Source organism: Eschscholzia californica, unplaced genomic scaffold, assembly GCF_041429995.1.
Source record: "Eschscholzia californica isolate CP2 unplaced genomic scaffold, dmEscCali1.0.p SCAF_5, whole genome shotgun sequence".
Taxonomy (NCBI): Eukaryota; Viridiplantae; Streptophyta; class Magnoliopsida; order Ranunculales; family Papaveraceae; genus Eschscholzia; species Eschscholzia californica.
This window is the reverse complement of record NW_028238472.1, coordinates 39,234,167-39,258,297: the sequence shown is the minus strand read 5'-3', so window position 1 is coordinate 39,258,297 and position 24,131 is coordinate 39,234,167. Positions and strand designations below refer to the sequence as shown.

The following is a 24,131-nucleotide window of genomic DNA, read 5'->3' as shown; positions in this document are numbered from 1 at the left end:
ATAACAACCAATTGTAATTGTGTCTATCTTCTTTTGAGAAATAAAAAAAAAAATAGTTTCAATTTCACTTGTTCTTGCATCTTCTTTTTTGTTTCAGTTGTTGTTTAATATGAATCATGTCAAGTTTCATATATAATACAAGATCACATATTTGTGCCTTCCACTAAACTGAAGAAATATCATTTATTTCTAATTTCCCACTTCTCCTCCCTCTCTCTTGTTTACTTCTGTCTAGCGATTCCGTTTGTGGAGCAAACAATAGGTACAGTCTCCCTCTACTCTTTCCTCTCTCTAAGTTTGCTCAACAGTACAAGATCTTTTCTATTGATAACCAAATTATTCCTCTTAGATCCAATTTCGTGAAGTTCTCGTACTCAGATCTCGCTGGAGAAAAAAACGCTAGTCTTGTTATGCATTTCAACTCGATTTTCTAGATTTTGATTGTCATGGCTGATTGGTTGTAATGTGTTGTTTTCTCGATTTCGCTAGAATTGAAATTTACTTTGATAGGTTTTAAGTATATTCATGGAGTTCTTTGTTGCATTTAAATCTAGTGTTTAGTTTGTGCAGGATCCACGAGTGATTTGCTTTTGAGTTTTGAATATCCTACTCAACTTTATCATTTGTCTTTATGTAATTTTAACATCTATATTACAAAAGGTTATTTCCCAAATAGGCCCCAACTTTATGACTGGTTTCTTGCCTAGCCCCCTACTTTATCAAAATACTCAGATGGCCTCCTTTTTCAGTTACCATTATAACTTCGTTAATTAGTCATCATCTCTCTCTTCTCCATCTCTCTCTGCCACCTTATCTTCTCGCCACCTCATCGTCTTCACCGGCGAGGGTCGCCGGCCGGCGACCTTCAAACATTAAAAAAAAAAAAATTATTTCTCCTCTCTCTCTCTATAAAAAAATATTTTTTTTATTTCCTCTCTCCTCTCTCTATCTAAACTCCGGCGAAGGGGGTTTCTCTTCGCCGGAGGTCTGTCGAACAGACCATTCATTGTCTGTTCTACCAGCCTATGAAAGTCTGCGAACAAACCATTGAAGATCTGTTAGCAGACCTTCATAGGTTTGTCGAACGTACCTTCAATGGTCTGGTCGAAAGACCTCCGGCGAAGGGGAACTCCCTTCGCCGGAGTTTAGAGAGAGAGAGGAGAGATAAAAAAAAATTTAATGTTTGAAGGTCGTCGAACAAAAAATTTGTCGGTCGGCGACCTTCGCCAGTGAAGATGATGAGGTGGCGAAAAGATGAGGTGGCAGAGAGAGATGATGAGATGGACGAGAGAGAGATGATGACTAATTAAAGGAGTTATAATCGTAACTGAAAAAGGGGGGTCATCTGGGTATTTTTGATAAAGTAGGGGCTAGGCAGGAAACCGGTCATAAAGTTGGAGGCTATTTGGGAAATACCCCTATTACAAAACAACTTGGTTTTGACTAGGATAAGCTGGCTAGGACAAGAAAAAGAGAAAAATTGCCAACTAGATTGGAAGATGATACCATGTATATAACCCTCAAACTTCACTTTGTATTTAACCCTCCATAATTGCTTAGATGTAATGACACTTCATAACCCTCCCAACTAATGGCACTCCTTAACTCATTCCATATAATGGAATTCCAATCAACAACTTCTCCTCGATAAACCCCCATAAGTGCTCTCACAAAATTCTAATGGTTTTTCAAAACCTCCTCTAGGAATAAGTTATAAAGTGGCATTAAGTTTTCTTTTTTTGAAGCATATTACAAAGTGGGAAAATTCCACTTTGTGCACAAACAAAACAAACGTTTGAAGTTAATTCATGTTTGTATGTGTGATTTTATATTTAAATGAGTAATTTTATAGTCTTCCCTCCCTTAGATTTTTGTACTCCAGATAAATGTTCTTTTATTGTTTTGTTTAAATCAAACTAGATGCATTTCTATATTTATTTAATTTGTAATGATCAGACTGGTATTAAATTTAATTATTATTTTAATCTCTCTTACTTTAATCGTCCCCTAACCATGTCTCTTTCTAAGTTCTTCAATTTTGACAAATTTAATAAGACTAATTTGAGAAATTTATTAAGACTATACTTTTACTTTCTAAAAATAAGATTTTATTTGTTCAAAACAAATTAAGGTTTATTTGTGTAATTAAAATTCATGAAAAAATAACATCAAAATATATTCTACTGTCACGCAAATGAATTACATGTTTAATGGATTTCATCGTGCCGGAGGCACGGGCCATACCTTGTAAGTTTACATATACACATACGTAATTGTGAAAGTCGGGAAGTAGATAGAGGGATGAAGAGAGAGAGAGAGAGAGAGAGAGAGAGAGAGAGAGAAAGAGGAAGAGAGAAATGAGAGCTGGAATTATTAGTGTCGGAGTTCATAGTGGTCGTTGTTGATGGTGGTGTGAAAGAAGATGGAGGAAGAAGAATTAAAAAAAATTGGTAGTGTTTGGAGGAAACAAAAAGAATTTGTTTCTACCCAAAACATTCTTCCCCGAAAATTTTTCTTATTTCCCAAAGCATCGACCTTTGAAAACCATCTACAGTGCAAAACTCTACTTAAATCTCTAAAGTGATGTGGCAAGATTTACTTTAGAGATCCTTAAGAGGACACTCTAAATTTAAGTGTCCTCTTGAGGATCTCTAAGTGTCACATAAGATTTTTTAGAGTTTCTTTTCAAAAACCATCTCCAATGCAAGACTGTACTTGAATCTCTAAAGTGATGTGGCAAGATTTACTTTAGAGATCCTTAGAGCATCTCCAATGCAAAACTCAATCTTAGAATCTGAGTGCCACTTTTAGAGTTTTTTCTTAAAACTCATCTCCAATGCAACACTCTATTTGGATCTCTAAGATGATGTGTCAAGGGTGGAATAGAAATATTTCAAGATGACACTCTATTTCTAGAGTGTCCTGTTGAGATATCTCTAATTGTCCAACTCATCAATATTTGATTTTCAACCAATAGAAATTGAGTCTTCTATATTTTCTAAAATAACTAATTATTTATTTACAAAAATAACTAAGCCACATAAGTAAATAAGATAAGTTTAGAGTTTTGCATTGGAGACAAAAAAAAATTGAGAATCTCTACTAACGCCACCCAGGAGTGAGAATCTCAAATGGAAATTGACACATAAGATGAATAGAAATTTTTTTGAGTTTTGCATTGGAGATGCTCTTAAGAGGACACTCTTTAGAGCATCTCCAATGCCACACTCAAACTCTAAATCTTAGAGTGCTACATAGGATTTTTTTGAGTTTTTCTCTAAAATCCATCTCCAATGCAAAACTCAACATGAATCTCTAAAGTGATGTGTCAAGATTCATTTTAGAGATCCTTAAGAGGACACTCTAAGTTTAGAGGGTCCTCTTGAGTTTCTCTAAGTGCCACATAAGCAAATCAATTAGTTTTAAACTAAAATAAAGGTTTTTAGAGTTTCTCTTGAGTGTTGCATTGGAAATGGTTTTGAAATAGAGTGTCTCTAAATGGCCAAATAGGAAAGAGACCATTTAGAGATCAATTTTTCACACTTGACACATAGGATTTTTAGAGTTTTTCTTGAGTCTTGCATTGGAGATGCTCTTAGAGTGTCCTCTTGAAGATCTCTAAGTGTCAAATAAGCAAATCAATTAATTTTATACCAAAGATAGATTTTTAGAGTTTCTGAGTGTTGCATTGGAAAAGACTTTCCAATGAAGTATCTCTAAATGACCAAATAGGAAACAGACTATTTAGAGATCCACTTTTCACACTTATAGTCATAGCCATTCGTTTGTCTCTCTCATCTTCTATCATCTGTTTCATTTTCTACAATCTTGTTCTAGGGTATGACAATTCAAAGTAGTATTACGAGTCTTTTGATTGGATTTGTAATTGGGGTTTTTGTGAGAGTTTTGGTTGACTTTTTAGAAGAAATCTATTGTAAGTAATAGATTATCAAATGGAATTATTTGGATTTGTGATAGGGTTTCCAAATGGATTTGATTTTGATTGAAAACATTTTGGAATCTAAATGGAATTGATTATTTACTAGGAAATTAATTTTGCACGAACGATTTTGAAATTTGGGTGCAACTGAATTTGAGTGAATTTGATTTTAGGGTCCGTGGGTATAAGGTCCAAAATAATCTTCTAATAAGATTTATGATCCAATCTTCTCAAAATATGGATATTTAGTCCTTTTGCTTAATGGACGAAATTATCCATACTTTACAAAATACATACCGTCCATGTCCCTCGTTCAAAACACGCGGGTGTTAATGAAGTCGGGGGTTAAAGCGTATTTTCCATCTTTTTCCAGCGTGATTTATGGGATTTAAAACAAGCAACGAATCAATCCTTTCTCTCTCTTCTCAACCGTTTCGGAATCAAAATCCAGATTCAAATCTTTTCAAAACCGAAACCCTAAACAATCGTACGCACATCGAATTTGAATCAAAACGATGAAATACTATCCTTTGTCTCCATCTTTTATTGAATCTGTGTATATGAATCAATCATTTCTCTCTTTTCTCAACCGTTTCGGAATCAAAATCCAGATTCAAATCTTTTCAAAACCGAAACCCTAAATAATCGAATTTGAATAGATCAGAAAACAATGTATTTCATCGTTTTGGTAATTATTTCATCGTTTTGGTAATGATTACTCACAAAAAATATTAGGGTTTGATTCGAAAATCTTGATTTTGGTAATGGTTTATAATCGGTAAAAACCTATTTTTTATTTGAAAATCTTACTTTTGTTTGAGATTTAGACAAATTTCAGTAACAAAGTATGCATACTTTATTAAACATGTAATGTAATTTTTGGGGTTTAGGGTTTTATTTGAAAATCTTACTTTTTGTAATTTATGATAAAGTATGTATAATTTATGTATAATGTTATATATATTATATCTAAGTGTTTATGCTTTATGCAACATTTATATTTATTACAGGTCGGAGCAAGCTCAACCACCAAGAAAGGGAAAACAAAAGAAAACACTTGACTAATTTAGAATAAATTATGCAAACTTTACGAAACATAATGATACATTTATCAAAAATAATAAAATTTTATTCATTAGATTGTCAAAAATAGAACCGGAAGTACATAGTAGATGCGGTAACCGAAGAAATAAAATCAGTTATGAACATAGATTCGCATTTCAATGGTGCCCACATGCACGCTTCATTTGCTATCTTCAACATGACACACATCAGTAACACGGTTCAAATAATTTTTTAAGAATTTGAAATCATGCCCTGTGTTGATTCTATATTGCCTGAAACTCCATCTGTAAATATCTTATCCAACCCCTCTGATTTCAGTGTGATTTGCTTTTTTTGATTTGATGATTCTACTTGAAACTCCATCTGTGATAACAAATGGAGAGAGATTAATACATATAAATTTTATAGAAAAGCATATTTTTTACAATAAATGACATGAACGTTTATGTAAATTATATATAATTTATTTCAAAGTACACTAGATTTGCATAAATAAAGCGAAGTTGTTCTAATAATGAAACGAGTACTGTTTTGAGATTAAAACATACGTAATGTTCTATAAATTACGCATAATTTATGGACAATAATATAATTTTCATGATATTCCTGATAAAGTATATATAATTTGTTAGAAAATACATATATCATGTTCTCATTTTGAAAAACCTCGTACGGGAGATGTTTGCATAGTTTACTGTAAAGTATGATAATTTATGGTAAAGTACATGTAATGTTAATTCTGTTATGAGGAACCGTACGAAAAACGCACGTTTCATAAATCCGTACAGATTGAAAACCAGATCTGAAGAAAAAGTGTGAAAATCATTTGGCTTAAATTGCAAATCTAAAGTTATCTGATATGATGATTGATTGCAACAATAAGTATACTCGATTTGTAGGAATCAGTAATGAAGGATTATCTCATCAATATCAAAAACATTAATGAAACTTTAAGAGAGAAAGAAAGACAATAATAACATACTCGATTTGAAACAGAATCAGTAAAGAAGAATTTTGTTTACCTGATTAACAATTAAGAAGATGATTTTCAGAAGCTCCAATGAATATGAAACAAGTTTTCTGTTTTAATGGAAGATTTTCAGTCGATTAAGATGTAGAGAGAGAGAGAGAATCAACTATAATAAACTGAAACAGGATCAGAAAACTTTTAAATTGATTTTTGTTTTACCTGATTAACAATGATGAAGATGATTTCAGCAACTCAAATGAATATGAAACAAAGTTTCTGATTTAATGGAGGATTTTTCGATTAAGATGTAGAGAGAGAGAGAGAGAGAGAGAAAAAAAAAACAGAAGGTTTCGGTTAAGATGTAGAGAGAGAGACAAAACCAGAAGGTTTCGGTTATAGAAAGCTAATGAAGATCACGGTTTCTTAATATAAAAACGTGATTGGAGAGTGAAACAGGGAGATAAAAATAGAAAATATATTTGGTGATTTTGATCTTATAACTGTTTTTATATTTAAGAAAGGTTAGTCTAGGTATTAATATTTAATAGTTATTCTCGGGATTTGTGTTTTCTCTCTAGATTGAACCAAATGGACCAGATATCTATTTGTAATATTATTTCGGTTTTTATACCCTTTATGGGATTAGAGAGGACTAAAAGTCCTATTAGGGCCTATTTTTTGGGCCATACACCCAAAAATTCTTGATTTTATTGCCCAACTACAGGCTTTCTTTATTCCATTCTAATAGTCCTTCACCCCTTAGTACTCTACCTCTTTCTCATCTTCTGAAGCTTCACCCTGTTAAGCTTAATGTTTATCCCTATCTTTATGTCCGAAGTTATGGAAGTTTGAACATCACATCTTTTTGTTTGTAAAATCTCCAATAAGTTTCTTATGATGTATGTAACTATGGAAGTTTGAGCAGTTGACTAGAGTTTAGTAATACTTTGTCTTTCAGCTTTGGTTTTTTAGGTCTTCTTCATTATTTTTTGAACTTAGTCTATTGCTAGCCCAATTAATATCGAGTCATAATACATATTTAACATGAGCCACGTATGTCTGACTATGCATATCACGTTTGACATAGCTATTTGTGCCCACAACAATGTAAAACGCGTCAGACAGAATTTTCCGTACCTGGAGGGCGCGGGTCGTATTTATAAATGTGTACACGGTTTTAAAGTGTCCATTCCGATAAGAAAGTGTTACGTTTTAGGTCCAAAATTGAAGGATCAATGGGTTTAGAGCCCAAAGATAATATGAAACAGAAAATAAATCTATTAGGAGTAATTTACACGTCAAACCTCTCTTTTCTATACTACTTCCTAACCTATCCCAGGTTAAAAAAAAGTAACCCTAGTAAGAAGTTTCAATCCATTTAAAAACTTTTCATTTTCGTTTAAAGGAATGTTTCTATGTTCTAATCCAAAGAATATTGACTCAGTTTTCAATATATGTTATCATTGGTTTTAGACTTAGAGGTTTGAGTTCATCATGCCTTTGCTATTTTACGAAATAAACTGGAAAAATGTTGATAGCGTCGGAGAAATTTTGTCAACATCTTTATGGTATCTATAAACCAGTTGAACGCATTATAAAACATAATTTTGGTATTCTAGCAAATTTCAATACAATCCCATAACTTTTCTAGATGTTCTTAAGTTTAAAATGTCAACATGTCTGCTTTGTTTTATCACTTAGCCCGTTACAAAAACTAACAAATTATTAACTTCGCAATCTCTCTCTTTTCAGTTGGGTCTTCTATCAAAACACCCATGTTAAGCGTCCTCGACGAGTTGCTTTGCTACAAACACAACATATACAATATCAAAATTGTAAAAATCCTAAAAACTTAAAAGAAGGTTACAAAGTTATTGCAAAGCGATTGTAAAAAATTTCAAATGCTGAATTATATTACTAGGTTTTCTAATAAACTATTAAATGTATACCATACACCATCTTCTCTTATTTTCCTCTTATTTGATGGAGATTCTACCATAAGCAGTCGTGTGTTTTCTAAGACTTATTCGCACCATCGGTGTGTGCGAAGCACGATCCTTCGTTGCAATCGAAGATCGACCATCTACTTTCATTTAGGTGGAAAATTTTAATCTAACCATTTTTATCAGAATCTGAAAAATAATAGTGAAAACACTTACATAGAGTTTTAAATCTTCTATATTCTATAGCTAATAACCAAAGGGTATGCAAAAAGTTAGAAATCAGAGTTAACCAAAATAACATAAAAGCAGAATTGGATAGTAAACATTGAATAAGTTTTAGCAGAATTTTCAAAATGCTAGACAAAAAATTGAAAAAGTGTATTAAAGTCGATTTATTATGTAACTAAAATTCATATAAAAATAATTTGATTATTTGGATTTAAACAAAATAACACATATACGAGAGATGGTTTTTAACCAAATTGATGGTGATCCAATGAAAAAGAAGCCAGTTTTACAGCTGTAAACAACATTGAGTAATGAAAATTCAAATCACATACCTTTTGAACTACATTGCACTTATTGTAAAATCTAGGACATTGATGCCTATGAAATTGTATTCACAAATCAGTTTCAATGCTTTTCGTTTACATGCATAAACATAGCTAACATGTGTGGTGTTAAAACATAGCAAACATGTTGTTAGAATCGATTTAGAAGTATTTTTTAGTGTAAGTATATAACTGTGTTTTTAAAATCAATAAATTGCTAGAAAAATTTTGAAAATTCTTTTATATCTAAAAACGTTGTTAGAATCAATAAGATGCTACTTATATAATCAAACTTTTATTCACCGTATCTAAGTAATTCATAACATGTGCCACACATATTGTGCTAATAGAATCAAGAAAATGTTAGAAAAATACTGAAAAATGTCAGAAAAATAAATATCGATTTACATCATGTTTTTTTATGAAAACAATATTGTAGTGATGCAAAATTCAATAATTTATTACTATTTGGATAGGTTTTAGGTCCAAAATCCCAGAGTCAATGGGTTTAGAACCCATAGATAATATTAAGTAATAAATAAATCCATTAGGAGTAATTTACATGCCTAACCTCTCTTTTCTCTATTACTACCTAACATATCCCGGGTTAAATAAAATTACCCATATTAGAAGATATAAATAGTCTTTTCAGTTTCATGAAAATAGTTCCTGAATAAGAACTTTTTCATCCTTACAAAAAGTTGTTTTTTCCTTTTGAGGGAATGTTTCCCTAATCTTTTGAGTCAATGAAAATCGATCATAACTCTCTCTTCTTCAGTTCACCGAGAGAAAACCTAAAAAAATCATAGAGAAAATCCATCCACGATTTTTAGTCTTCACCTGGAGAAAATCTAGAAGAATGTGATGCTCAATAGATTAAATTTCTCCTTTTACCATATTTTCGTTTTTTTTCAATGATAGATTATTGCACCTTGCATGGTTTTGTTGTTCTTATTCTTAAAGCTACGATATCAATTTTTTTCTTTAAAAAAATGCTTCAGATCTTGTCCCATTATTTCTCTCTGTAATATTGTTTTTTGCAGAAAATTTGGATGAAAGTAATTATAAATTTTGCGAATTTTTGTATATTCTCATAGCATTTTCTTGATTCTAACAGCACATTTACGTTTTATAATTTTCTGGCTTACCCAAAAAGTCATTTACGTTTTGTAACTTCGAATGAGCGAGTTTGTTTTGCAGTAGGCAACTTCCACAAATTTCTTGTAGGACTTTATTGATTTTGCATAAATTGTGGAAATTTTACTAACATTTTCTAAACTGACTGAAAATAATATATTTTACAAACATAACAGCGTTACTCTCAAAATGACTTTATCGACAACTGTACAGATTTTCTTGTTAGCCAAAGATTTAATAGTACAAGCGCAAAGAAAATGGATTGCTTGGTTGTTACTGGATGAATTGAAGGATAAATGGGAAAAAAATCTTGAAGTTATCAGTTCATGTAATGTATTATATTGTAATTGATTATGTGTAATGAATTTCTCTTAATTTTAATACTCTAAGTTTTAGTACAGATATCGTGAATTAAAATTGTTAAGAGTTGATAGAAAATGCTAGAAGATATTACAGAAATGCTAGAAATACCACAACGATGTCGACAATATTTTTTAATTATCTTTGAGTATATCCATACAATGCTTGCCTACATGGGTGAAGATAAGATAACATGAGCATTTCTTAGTTATTTCCCACTTCATATGAGAGGCAGTAGAATTTTGTCCGCTTACATCTATTTCATGATCGGGCAACATATGCATTTACATAATAATTAAACATTGAATGATACAAAAGCGTCAATGTAAAACTTTGCGGAAAATCTATATACTTATATTGTAGTTAAATCCATCTTATTTATGTATGTAAAAATATGATGGATTTTTCAGTGTATAGAAGATGTTGGTAGAGTTGCCAAAATTTATACAAAAATTAAAGAAATGCTACACGAAAATTTTTGCGAAAATAATCATATAATGTTGTTCGAATCAATAAAATGCTACAAAAATAATGAAAATGTAAGCAAAATATGTATCAGTTTACATGCATATTTTAGATGAAAGCAAGATTGAATTTTTTTTTCTAAGATATAATTGTGTTGGAATCAATAAAATGCTAGAAAAAATTGAGAATTGTTTTAATTTAATTTAAGCAACTCAAAAAATATGTTATATATAAATATGTTGTTGAAATCAATTAAATATTAGTAGATAAATAATCAAACTTTTGTTCACATACTCTAACTAAAATCACAACAAATGTCACACATATAATGCTATTAAAATCAATAAAATGCTAGAAAAACATTGAAAATATCAGCAAAATACATATCAGTTTACAGACATAAACAAGATTGTAGTGATTAAAAATTCAACTTTGTTTTTACCAAGCTAGTGAGAAAACGTGTTACATTTAAATTTATTGTTAAAATTGAAAAAAAAAAAATGCTATAAGAAGTTTCCATATGTTATCAACATCTATAAAATTTCAAGATAAAATAGGTATAGAAACACTTGGAACATATTATTGGAGGACTTCTTTGATAGTAAACGAATTAATGAACATGTTATATTTTGTAGAAGAACAATAAAACAATTAAAATTTTTAAAGATCTATCTATAAAACATAAAACTTTGAAAGATTTTGAGATGAAAGTACCTTAATGGTGAATTTTGGCCATAAATTTACTCTCTTATGATTTATAGAAACAATATCTTAATTAACTCAACCTTAAGAAACCTTCGTTTACTAATAATTTAAATATATTTGTAGAAGGGCAATATTGAGATAAAAAAAGTTGTTTGAGGCTTAGGGCCTACCATAAAGTACACTTATGGACTTATTTTACATTTCATGTATTATTTTGGTCTTATAATCTTTATTTATTTAGGAACGGATATATGGTTAAATTACCCCCTTATTTTTGGAGTCAGACTCTAATTTTTTTTTTTTTTTGGTTTATCTGTTTTGATTTGTTTATTTAGATAATTGAACAGATAAATATAAATGTTTAGAGAAAGGACAATTTAGGAGACAAAAATATCAGGTGTTAAAGTTAACTGACGTTTTTTTTTTAAAAGATTACCATTTTTAATTTATGAAAATTAGAGAACCGAAAAGGAAGCTGGTCACACAAACTAGGGAGCTAAAAAAGAAATAACTCAATATTATTTTCCTATCAGGAAATTGGATTGAGGGCTCAATTTCATGTGTTTTTTTTGTTAAAAGAACATTTTATCTTTTTATCCTTCTGGGCACCAAATAAAGTTTGGAAATGCACTTGAAGAACAATTTTAATAGCACCCCTATTTTTAATACCGGAATTGCCCTTTCTTTAACCAATAATTTCCAAAAAAAATATGTTTTTGAATCTTAACGAGTTCAGAGAAAGCGAAAGGGAAGTGGGAACCGCAAGCTGAATCAAAGGGCAAGGTTTTCAATTAACTTTTTCCTACCAAATCATCAATTTATTTTAGGTTTAGTTGTTTGAATCTCTGTATTGGTTGTTTGTAGTTGATTTTGATGGTTTTCATTAATTTTTGAGAAAGAACTTTAGAGAGAGAAAGTACGAATTTCCCACTAATGGTGCAACTTTGCTAGGGTTTATATATAGCTTTTTTCATAATTAGACTCATAGACAATAATGGAAGGAGAATCTGTTAATTTTTCGAGGTATAATCTTACTTCTTAGTTACTTATTTTTCTAGGGTTTATGTTGAGTTTGCGAAGCTCTGCAAACTGGTTTGCACTGCTTTGCAATCTAGGTTGCCTTGCAAAGCTTTGCAATCTGGTTTGCAGAGTTTTGCGACCTAGTTTGTAGAGCTTTGCAATCTGGTTTGCAAAACTTTGCAATCCGATTTGCCTCGCAATGCAAAGCTTTGTACACACTTTGCAATCTGGTTTGCAGAGCTTTGCCAACTGGTTTGCACTACTTTGCAATCTGGTAATTTGCACTGCTTTGCAGAGTTTTGCAAATTGGTTTGCACTGCTTCGCAATTTGGTTTGCACTACTTTGCAATAACTTCGCAATCTGGTTTGCACTACTTTGCAATAAGGTCAAAATCGTCTTTTCTCTATATTAGATAATTTACAAAATGCTACAGGGAGATGAAGCCTATAAAAAATTGATAAATCTTTTTTGACGAAAGGTCAAATTTTTTAGGGAGTTTTTGCCAAATTTGCCTTTCCCTATGCTACGTATTAATGTTGATTAATTTGTGATTTGAAATGCAATAACATTGTCTAGATGGTTGTTGCATAAAACCATTGTATGTTATTGCAAGTCATGTGTAATCGTTTGACATAGAACTGATTGGTCACAAATGAAATGAGAGGAATATATAGGATTTTTTTCCCTTGGTGGGGTAAAGCTAAAGGTATATGCACCAAAGCGTGGTCATATATTTGCCTCCCAAAAAGTCAGGGAGGCTTAGGTATCCATCTCCCGGAGATAGATAATATTGCGCTGATAGCTAAAATGGCCTGGCGCCTCAGGACTGAGCCGGATTCGATTTGGGCAAAGCTTATCAAAGCGAAATACTTCCACAACAGGAGTACTCCAGGTCCAGCCAAGAGTCATCATTCGTGGAACTGGAAAACCATTAGGAAGTATTATGACATGGTTAAGGAGTTATCTACATGGGAAGTAAATTCGGGTAAAGATGTGAATATCTGGACTGACAGTTGGATCCCGGATCTTAATACTCCTATCACTAATGTCAACAACTCCCCCCTTACCACAGTTGCACAGCTGATAAACAATAATGAATGGAATGACGATATTCTTCGTCACACTTTTGACACCCATACGCTTAATCTGATCAAAACGTTACCCATCAATCAGGAAGGAAAAGATCAATTGAAATGGAATCTCACTAAGACTGGAAGATTTACAGTAGCCTCGATGTACAAATATCTTACCAGCAACAATACTATGAACCTCCCGATTACGCGCAACTGGAAATTCATTTGGAACCTCCCAATCATCCCTCGTATAAAAAATTTTATTTGGAAGGTCTGCAACGATGCTCTCCCAGTGAGAGGTAGAATTGGTAAGTATATAGGAAACATATATAACTGCCCCAATTGCAATTTTAATGAATCTATTGAACATGCTCTTTTACACTGTGCCCTAGCTAAAAACATCTGGTTCTATTTCGGCATAATCTCGGAGAATATCTCATCCATTTCGGACTGGATCTTCTCTTGGGAAGCGAATAGGAATCTTTGCTACACCAAAGGGAACATCCATCTAACTACAGTTCTCTGGGTTATTTGGAAAGTTAGGTGTGACCACTGCTTTCAGCATGAGATAAATGAACCGCATAAAATTATTAAAATGATTGAAAACTACCCGAACTTAAACAAAAATTATAGTAAAACGGATACGAAAATTATTTCTTCAACTGATGAAAAATGGCAACCGCCGCCAAGCAATATGATAAAAATTAACGTTGACGCCTCTTTCACTGATAGTTCTTCTATCATGGGCATTAGCATGGTTGCACATAATGATAAATCGAAATTCATCGGCGCTAAAGTTAAATCTAGCAGATCGAGAAACAGTGAAGAAAGTGAAGCTAAGGCTATACTGCTCGGAATTGAATGGGCCAAGGAGATGAATCTCAAGTCCATAATCATAGAAAGTGATAATATCAACCTTATAAATCATCTTTGTAATGATAAAAATGCAGTTCAATGGCAATCTATCCTTCATATAAAGAAAATCAAGTCTTACATGCACCAGTTCCAGGATATCAAATTTCAGTTTACGGTGAGAAAGCTGAATCACAATGCAGACATACTCGCAAAATGGGCAAGGAAGAACCAGAGAGATAAAGTGTGGAGGAATGTACCGTGTATTTTAGTTGATAAGTATTGTAATAACATTTTGACTTAATCTATGGTTACCTTCAACAAAAAAAAAAATAAATAAATAAAAAGGAAGCATTTGTCATTTTATCATCTTTGTGAGAATCATGGGTACCATTTCAACAACAACAAAAAAAGAGAGAGAATCATGTGTACCATGAAACTGACAAGAAATCAGCCATCAAAAAGAAATTGACAACAACTGATCAAGAAGACTATGGAAGATGGCCTCTTAATGATTCACACATGACCCACTTATATCAACCTCCTCTCCCTCTCACTCTATATCTCTCTCTCTCTCTCTCTCTCTCTCTCTTCCTTCCTAAAGGTGAATTGAAGCCTTAATATTAGCTCACACAAACAGTCAAATTTCCCTTTCAAACACATGAGTGAGCAAGTAGGAAAAAAAACTTTAGTTTTAGAGTAAATGCAATTTGATATCATAAATGAATGAAACTTTGATAAGTCAACATTACAACTTTATGTACATGATAACTTCATTTCTAGTAGTATTTAGTTTATATCATTACCAGCAATTGTACTTTGAACTTTCAAAATAATATCATTTTATATCATTAACACAATATTTTACAAACCATCTTCCTTGTAGGCTAGCATCTTAATTTGCAAACAGGAAGTTGGAAACAAATAAGTTACCGAATCAAGTGGATTACAAAAATAAAACAAATGCTTGATTATTTGTTAGGTAGTCTATGTATGCTCTGCTAGGAGCTAGTGCACGCATAGAAAATAAAAAATTATGTATTTAGGGATTAGATTATCACCGAATGTAATTGTTTTGTAATTTAGATATACTTCGCATTTACAGAAATGCTAGGTTCGCAAAAGTTACTACAAATTTTATGCCGGAATAATGTATCAAATTCCTTTGAAAGACTAGATTAAACGTCCGCATATTAACAAGTGTGTATAATTGGGATTAAAGCTAGTTGATTATTCGCTTTCTATCTTAACCTTTTTATGTGATATATATTAGTTTAGTTTGTTAACAACTATAGAATCAACATACTCAACTACAAAATCAAATAAAAAGTTTTAGACTTTTTTTTCTTTCCCATCATCAATCTTAAGTAAGGATGTGGTCTAACTTTTAATCTTTTCTTTTTCTATCGTATTAATTGTTCTATTATTTTCTCATATTTTGGATGGTCCAAAATGGGAATGGGCGACCACAAAACTATAGTTATGTAACGTCTAGCTAGCTCATAAAATATATGTATATACTTATTATTTTATGGATTGTTTTCAACAATTTGGGCAAGAATTTAGGAAGTTGACTAAAGATAATTTGATTAAAATATTCTTACAATTATAACCAACCTCATCCACCATAACTAAAATAAAATAAACAATCAACCAACTTTTTTTTTTTTGATGAGATAATCAACCAACTTGATAGCTTCTTAGTTTGCAAGTTGGATATTGAAAAATAAAAGGAAATTACACAAAAAAGAAGAAGAAATAAATAGAAAAAAATACCACCATTACCGCGCCCCACCTCCACCGTCATCTTTTACATTGAAGCCGTTGCAACAACAGCAAGCTTTTGAAGATTCAACTTCACGACGGTATCAGTGAACATCTTCGTATCTTCTTCGGTGTTCCCTTCGGGTATATCAACAATATAAGATTCTAAAACTATACTGTAAACTTCCCCTTCCTTCGATACGAACTCCTTAACAGACGTGACAGAACGATAATTGTTTAACCTATGTTCACCTCCTACAACCCTAAAACTCAAAATATGCTTCTCATCATCCAATATCTCAAGTCTTTCGGTGCTTGTTGAAGCGGGTAAACCCGATATGACAGTAACTTCTCGTATACTTCCTACACCTCCATTACCAGCTTTCATATTACAACTCTTAATGAAGTGTTTGTATTTTTGAGGGCTGTCAAAACTTCTAACAAGAGGCCATACAATACTAACCGGAGCATTGATATGTTGTGTTATTAAAGATGTACATGTATTTGGAGGGTGATCTTCAAGTTTATGGTATGCTTGAATGTGAGGGTTGAGCTCTTTGAGTTCTTCATCTGTGAGCCCATATGAAGGTGGGTTAGAGTCCATTGGTGTGTTTGTGATTTGAAAATATGGTTTATGAAGAGGTGGTTGTACTTTAGATGAAAGGAAGAGTTGGGGATAGAAGAACAAGAAAAGAGAAAGGAAGAGGGTATATTTATAAGAGAGAGAGAGAGATAGAGTACTACCCATCCTTTCTCATATGGGTATAAGAGGAATTTTTCAATGACCTAAAGTCAAAAACTTGTTCCATCCCTGTATAAAACTCCTTCCCATTTCTTTTTACCCTGCTAAAATTGTGTGAGTGGTCAAATTTAATTTTAGATCAATTAAAAGTCTTTTTTGTTCAACAAAAAAAAATTAAAAGTCTTTTTTTTCGACTATTTTTTTCTATTAAATGTTAGTATAACATGTATAACTATTAAAAATTTTCTAAGTGTGGCATCGGAGAAAGACTTGAATTAACACAATCAACTTAGTCGCACAGAAAAAAAAAAAATCTCAATTAAAACTTGACAAATAGATTAATCATAATTTTTTTTTGAGTTTTGCATTGGAGATATGGTAAGAATTATGGTTTTTAATATATCTTATTAAGTTTCCAATTTGAACCATTTGCTAAATTTGTTTGAATAGATATGCCCTTCTGATTTTGTTTTTTATAACAAACTAATAGGTGTCAAATTTGTCATTTTCCTAAAAGTAGTAGTTGGGCGATTAAGTAATCAATGAGGGAGAGTTGGATATGAACTAAAGAAGAAAGTGTTTTTTGCGTCATATGAGTAGGATGTCCTTATCATTATTGTAAATAACAAATACATCAACAATTTTATAAAAATATTAAAGTTGCAACTGTGATCTCACTTAGAAATAAGTAATACTTGTAATATTCTTAAAGTGACTTAATCAAATCAAGTGATTATTTTAATTAGTGGCTATTAGCTTAAGCTAGAGTGTTCCATAAGCTTATTTTAATTGGTGGTCCTTGAATGAGGTTCCTTTGAGGCTCCATCCTGCATTATTGAGAATAGATTAGGAGTCTAAGGTAAATTGTTTATTTTTAATATAGTTGGATCTTAATCTCATATTTATGGGTGTTTTTATCTATTTGACATAATTTGATATACATATTTTTTACACTCTAATATGTGTAAAAGTGTTCATGTAAAATTATTTCTTAAAAACAAATGATTTATAAAATAGGGATAATTATAATTACAATGTCGCTTCTCACTCTTTGAGTTAACGCGTTAAGCAAGAAATTTTTTGTACTCAGATGTTGACTAGTGACCTCTATCCCCAATATTAGAGCAGTTCCAAAGCAAAACTAAGAAGTAACTCCATTAGTCGTATGTGTAAAATCTCAATTAAGATTTTCATTCTTATATGGCAAAATAGAAATGTTCCATTTCTGTGTCCCCAACACAAATTTTTAAAATTTGTTTGTTTAGTTATTTGACATGATTATTTTGTAAAATATGTTGAGTTATTCACTTATTTTGAAGATATATGAAGACTTCATTTCTATTAGCTTAAATTTAAAAACAATGAGTTTCCTACTAGAGAAGTCTTTTCTTTTCACAAAAGCTCAAAATTTCAACAACAAAAAGCAAAAGCTCTAAATAATAAGTGACACTAGTTATAGAATTTGAGTGTCTCATTGGAAATGCTCTAAGAGCATCTCTTCAATGCAAAATTTAATTTGGATCTCCAAGACGAGACTCATTTTGGAAAGCTTTAAGTGCCACTACGATTTTTAAAGTTAAATAGATTTCTTCATTCTAAAATTAATTTAGATCTTAAAGATGATGTGACAACATATAATACTTAGATGTCTCAAGAAAATGAGACCTGACTACCTAAGGAACTTTTAAATGGTTAAAATGTTGCATTAGAAATATATTTTAAACTGAAAAAGCAATAGCTCTATATAGGAAAAAAATCTCGATTTAGACTAGATTAAAATTAGAACTTTTTTCGAATTTTGGATTGGAGATGATCTAAGTTCTATTTTGAGTTACATATTGGAAAGGATTTATTATTTGAGGTATTTGATTTTTATGGCATCACTCTATAGATTAGCAAGAATCTTTGTGGATCTTTTGGTATTATTCTCACCTAAAATGATTTTAATTTTGAAAAATGAGATTTATTTCAAATTATAGTTAATTTGGTCATCCACCACTAAATCCATTAGAAGTGTTTTTAGTCCAGAAAACAAGGGGATGGGAAACTATTATTCACTATATTATATAGGATGTCATTGGATACCACTTAGACCAGAGAATTTAATCAAGTATGGAAGAATTATATTTAGGACCACAATTCCATAGTTATGAAACTTCGAGATGAATTACTTCTTTAACTTGCTGGCGTTTTGTTCTTATTTCATTGTTTTAATAAATAATTTTGGAGATTCCAAAAAAATAAATAATTTTGGTATTTGTGCTTTAATATATATTAGTTCTGCAAATGTCTTATATAAATAGGTTATAAGATCTATTAGGACCACCTAATTTTCCAGTAAGTTCTAATTCAATCTAATCAAGTGGGTCTCCATACATTGTCTTGTGTCTGTGAGGAGGTGTAGCCGTGTAGTGGATGAGGATTCTTATTGACTCTAATGGAATTCAAGTTTATGGAAATTTTTCAAGATTTCTTTTGAAAGCAGAGAATCTTGGACATCTCATTGACTCTCATCGACTTCAAGTCTATGGAAATTTTTCAAGCTTTTTGTTGACATTAAAATCTTAGACATTTTTAGTTGATTTTGAATTCATATACATGCAAAATGTCCATTCCCAATTTGAGCGACATGATCAGTGACATTTAAGAAAACATTTTATACACTCTCATAGATTATATGTTTATTGAGATTTTAAACAAAATAATATATTCGTTTATGTTTAAGCAGATAAATAATAATAATAATAATAATATATATAACATTTATTATTATTGAATATTATGAAAATATACAATATGTGAATAATATATAGTATTATATGACGTTCGATTTTCTAGCAATAAAACAACTTGAACACCAAAAAATTATGTTGTTTCGCAAATTATATGACATGTTATAATTACATGTAAGCATAATGTACTATATATTGTGTATGTAATAGAATACGTACATATATATTATCGTAATACTTTGTAATTAGGATTACATATTTGGATTATATATGTATCTAAATTCAGGTGTGCCGTAACATAAATTTTAAAAATTATCGGAAATTTTCCACGAGCCTGACAAGTCTGCATATAGGCCTCTACATGCCCGAAGCCTTAGGACAGGTTAGGCCCAAATCAGGGTCGTGACTATTTTGGAGCCCTGTACCAAACTTTAATCGGGGCTCATTTATACAAATTCGAGGTAAAAAATAAATTACATGTGACGTAATGAGCACAAATTTGAAATAATTTAACTGTAAAACGTTATAATAAATCATTGATGAACCCAAATGAATGGTGTTAATCTGTGATTGTCCTAACCAAATAAAAATCTCCTAATTTGTATTTTACAAAAATTAGATTTTCGGTTTTTCTTTTCCACACAATCTGAAATGAAGGTTTGGGAAGATAGATTAAAAGAGAAAAACTGTAAAAAAAAAAATACATAGAGATTTGAAAGTGGAGAGTTCTGGAGAGAGTTGGTTGTTACAACTTACAAAATAATGAAATGATGAACAAAAAATGAAAAAATGTTTTACCTCGGAGTAGAACCCAAGACCTATTATGCACAAACCAAGCAACTTACCAAGTGAGCTAGTACCCATCTAATATACCGATATTACTCTTCTTTCACTAAAGCCTGAAATTAGATGAAAGCTAAAGAACCAAATGGGCCTCTTGTGGTGGAGGGCCCACTGTGGGGGCCTGTCCGCACTGGCCCATCCACGACCCTAGTCAAAACGGTCTAGCATGATGAAAATTTAGTCAAGCATAGAACTGTCACGGGTCATGGGTATGATTGACCCTTAAAATTATTAGTCGGTCTAGGTCCACTCGACCCGGAATACGCAATACTACATGCTTGTCATCTCTCCAAGTGGGAAGTGAGAAGTGTTTGTAGTCTCTTGTCACCTCTCACTGAAAGTTGTTAGTAGAATTCAGTCGAGTTTATGTGCGAGTACTTACCCATTTGTGAAATTCCAGAGGCCTCCACTATTTGGAAAACTTCCCTACACTCAAGATTTATATCCTCATACTATATTTATTCAACACTCGTGTACTTCATGTCAAAGTGCACCCACTTGCACCCTACATGCATGATTGTGAAGACCCTAGGGCCGGCCCTGGGGCCGAAGCGAGCAAAGCCTCGCTTCGGACCCCAGGGTCAAAGGGCTTCCCGAGAAGATAAAAGATGCAAGTAAAGGGATCTCCGATTTTATTTATACATTTAGATAAAAATTCAAGAAGTAATAAGTAGTTTACTTTAGCTCAATTGGTTAATGATTTGGTAAGGAGACCAAACATCTCAGGGTTAATCCCCATCCAATGCATCTTTTTATTTACATTATATTTTTTTATCTCACTTTGGTTGGTACAACTTAGGCGTCTTTTAGCAACAAAAATGAGTAAGTCTTTTACCTATTTAGTAACGCCAATACTATCAACTTCATTTAAACCAAAATATTAACTTTCTTTTAAAGTTTTAATTTTTTTCAACCTAAAGTTTTGTCTTTTTATTTGACTATTATCAAATCTCTCTTACCACCATCACCCATCCCCCTCCCTGTCACTATAACTAAAACCACCACTACCCCCACCGTCACGAAAACCAAACATACATCACCACTACCCCTATATCTTCAGTAACACAACCATAAACATTATCACTACACATCTACCTCCAGAACCATCATTGTCATACCGCAATTAGCATTATCAGCATCAGACTACTGCACCACCAAAACGAAATAAAGAAGGCTGAAAACTTTTGTCTCTCACTTCAATCTTCTTTATGAATCATTGTTTCTTAGTTCTTTTATTTTCTAATTTCTGATATTTTTTTTGTTTAAAAGAAAAAGGGAACCAACCAAGCTATTAACTTCCCCAAACTCACTGAGTAGCTCACTTGCTCGTGCAACCACTGAATTGGGAATTCGACTAAAGACCGACTAGTACTTGCTTCCAGTGGCGAAGCCAGAAAATTTCTCTTGTGGGGGCATCTTTTAATTATGAAAAACCAAAATATCATAAATAAATTAAACAATATCCATTTATTCACCATGTTGTGATTTAACATATTAAATGCCTTCGATCGACTCAACGGAAAAAAATGGTCCTATACAACAATATTATATTTGGAAAACGGCAATTTTAGACGCAATTTCATTCAAATATTATATTTTATTTCATATTATTTGAATGATCTTAAGAAATACATATGTAAATTTCATTATGTTCTGAATTACATTTTAAAGTAATTTGATTTTAAATTTCGAACAACAAAAGAAGAATTACACGATTCCAAATAGAAATATAAAAGAATACTTATTTTTTAGAGGACAAAATGTATCAATTTATGTAGAGTGGATCAATATTAAAGTCGATAGAATAAGATGGTTTGTCTTGTTTAATTGTTAAGGTAACTGACTATCTAATACTTAGTTTTAAGTCTAAGAAGTTCCACAGTTTATTTTTTATATTATTTTGGTTGCGTTGATAAATGATTAAGCAAAAGAATTAAGTTAATAAACTCAATATATTACAAAAAGAAATTGCAATTGTTATGTAAAGAAAAAGACAAGAACCATACTTCAAAGAATAGTCGATCGAAAAAATATAATCACTCAACAAATTAGGTTTACAAAGAAATTAGACTATAACACGTGTTATAATTTCACTCATGAAGAAGAGTAATACGATGTAAATTATGTTTGATTGTTTAAGATTGATAATTGGTTCTCTCAACAAAAAAAAAAAAGATTGATAATTGGGACCTTTGGAAAGAAAAAAATCCCTTTAATAAGTGTGTGGGTGGGCTTCAACTAGGAGTGGGAAACGGGCCGGGCTCGGGTACCCGTGGATACCCCTGTCTCGGGTTCGGGCGTTCCGGGTACCCACACTAATTGGCTACATGGTTTAACGGGCGGGCTCGGGCCGGGTAGATTCAAAAGATCTCTGCACAAAGCCCGCCATGGGCACTAGCCCGTTAGTTCCCTGACGGGCTTCGGGCGGATCGGGCTCGGGCACCATCACTAACAAAAAATCATAAACAGAGAAAAGATCTCTAAAACCCTAACCCATAATTTCAAATAATAGCTTCAATTCATAAAACAGGAAAGATATCTAAAATCATAACCAAGAAAGATCAAAATCATAATTAATGCACAGATTTTCTTTAACATTTTTCTTGATCATCATCAACTTTTATACATAGATATAGGGTGAGAGAGATTCAAACAGAAAAATACTGAAAACTATACAAACAATTACAAAGATAGATAGAGTGAAAGATGTTTCAGATCCTAAACTAAACAAAAAAAAAATTATATTATCATCTTCATCATATGAAATGAGAAGTTACATATCTGAAAAAATATAGATATTATTAACCTTTCAGAAAGAAGAAATACAAGAAGAATATACAAGGTAAAAAGATCGTTACAGATCTGAAAAAAAAAACTACCTTCACTTAAAGATCTAAAACGAAACTAAAAACCCCACCATCATTTCTTCATCGTGATTTCTTGACCCTTGTTTCTTCATCTCTGTCCCTCTCTGTCCCTCTCTCTCTCTCTCTCGGCTCTCTCTTAGATGGTAGAAGAGATTTCTGACTGGAGGCAAAAGAATGACTATGTTAAAAACTAAGACCGTTATAAAGTAAAACCCTAAAATAGTGGTGCCTATAGTCGGGTAGTTATAGCGGGCCTAATGCTCGGGTGATAAGATCGGGTAAGGGATTCTTGCATGATGCCCAAGCCCGCCCATTATTTAGAGGCGGGCCGGGCGGGCGCTACCCACTTCGGGCTTCGGGCGGGCTTTTTTCCCATCAGACTCGGGCGTTCCGGGCCGGGTTTCGGGCTCTCGGGTCAAATTCCCAGCCTTAGCTTCAACAATAAAAAAGGGAAGTGGGCCTCTCGGGAAAAAATATCCCAAATAGGTATATAAGGAGTAGTACTAAGGGGAAGTCACTTGGAGCTTGTGGGGGCATGCGCCCCCACATGTCCCTTACTGGCCACGCCCCTGCTTGCTTCGAATCTGAGCCAATTGTCGAGTCACTCAATCAGATTGTCCGAGCATAAATGCATAGTTATGAACAGAAGTTCACGATTAAACCCCACAATAGGTGTAAGAAAATGTAGAGTATTCTGATATAAGAAAAGAATGGGCCACATTCTAAAACACTCGCTTCGGGCCTCTGAAATCTCAGAACAGCCCCTGGAAGTCCCAATACTAGTCTCTCATGTTAGAAGTGTGGAAGTTTTGTGTTTAAAGAACGAAAAAAAGATAGAATCATCAAATATTAGTTATACAAACGCACTACCCACGTACCTCGATGTTTCATATTTTATATGCACTGTGTTTCTCATAATTCAATAGAATAGATCTGTCAATAGGCCCTCCTAAATCCTTAAGACCCATTGTTGTTGCAGTGGATGTGCCACTCGTAGCTATCTATGAATCCCACACTTCACATGTCGCGGAATCATGCCTCATTTTCTTCCTTCCTCCCTCACCTTGCTTTCTCTCACTCTCTGTAGAAAGAACACGGTCA

At 32.3% G+C, this 24,131-nt stretch overlaps 1 protein-coding gene across 1 annotated transcript; it reads right to left on the bottom strand.

Annotated features, from left to right (window-relative positions):
* Positions 1–15,643: 15,643 nt before the first annotated feature.
* On the bottom strand, positions 15,644–16,526 carry LOC147539110 (abscisic acid receptor PYL2-like). The gene has a single exon (XM_086642148.1). The coding sequence runs from the start codon at positions 16,448–16,450 to the stop codon at positions 15,893–15,895; it is 558 nt and encodes a 185-aa protein (XP_086498274.1). The 5' UTR covers positions 16,451–16,526; the 3' UTR covers positions 15,644–15,892.
* Positions 16,527–24,131: the final 7,605 nt, after the last annotated feature.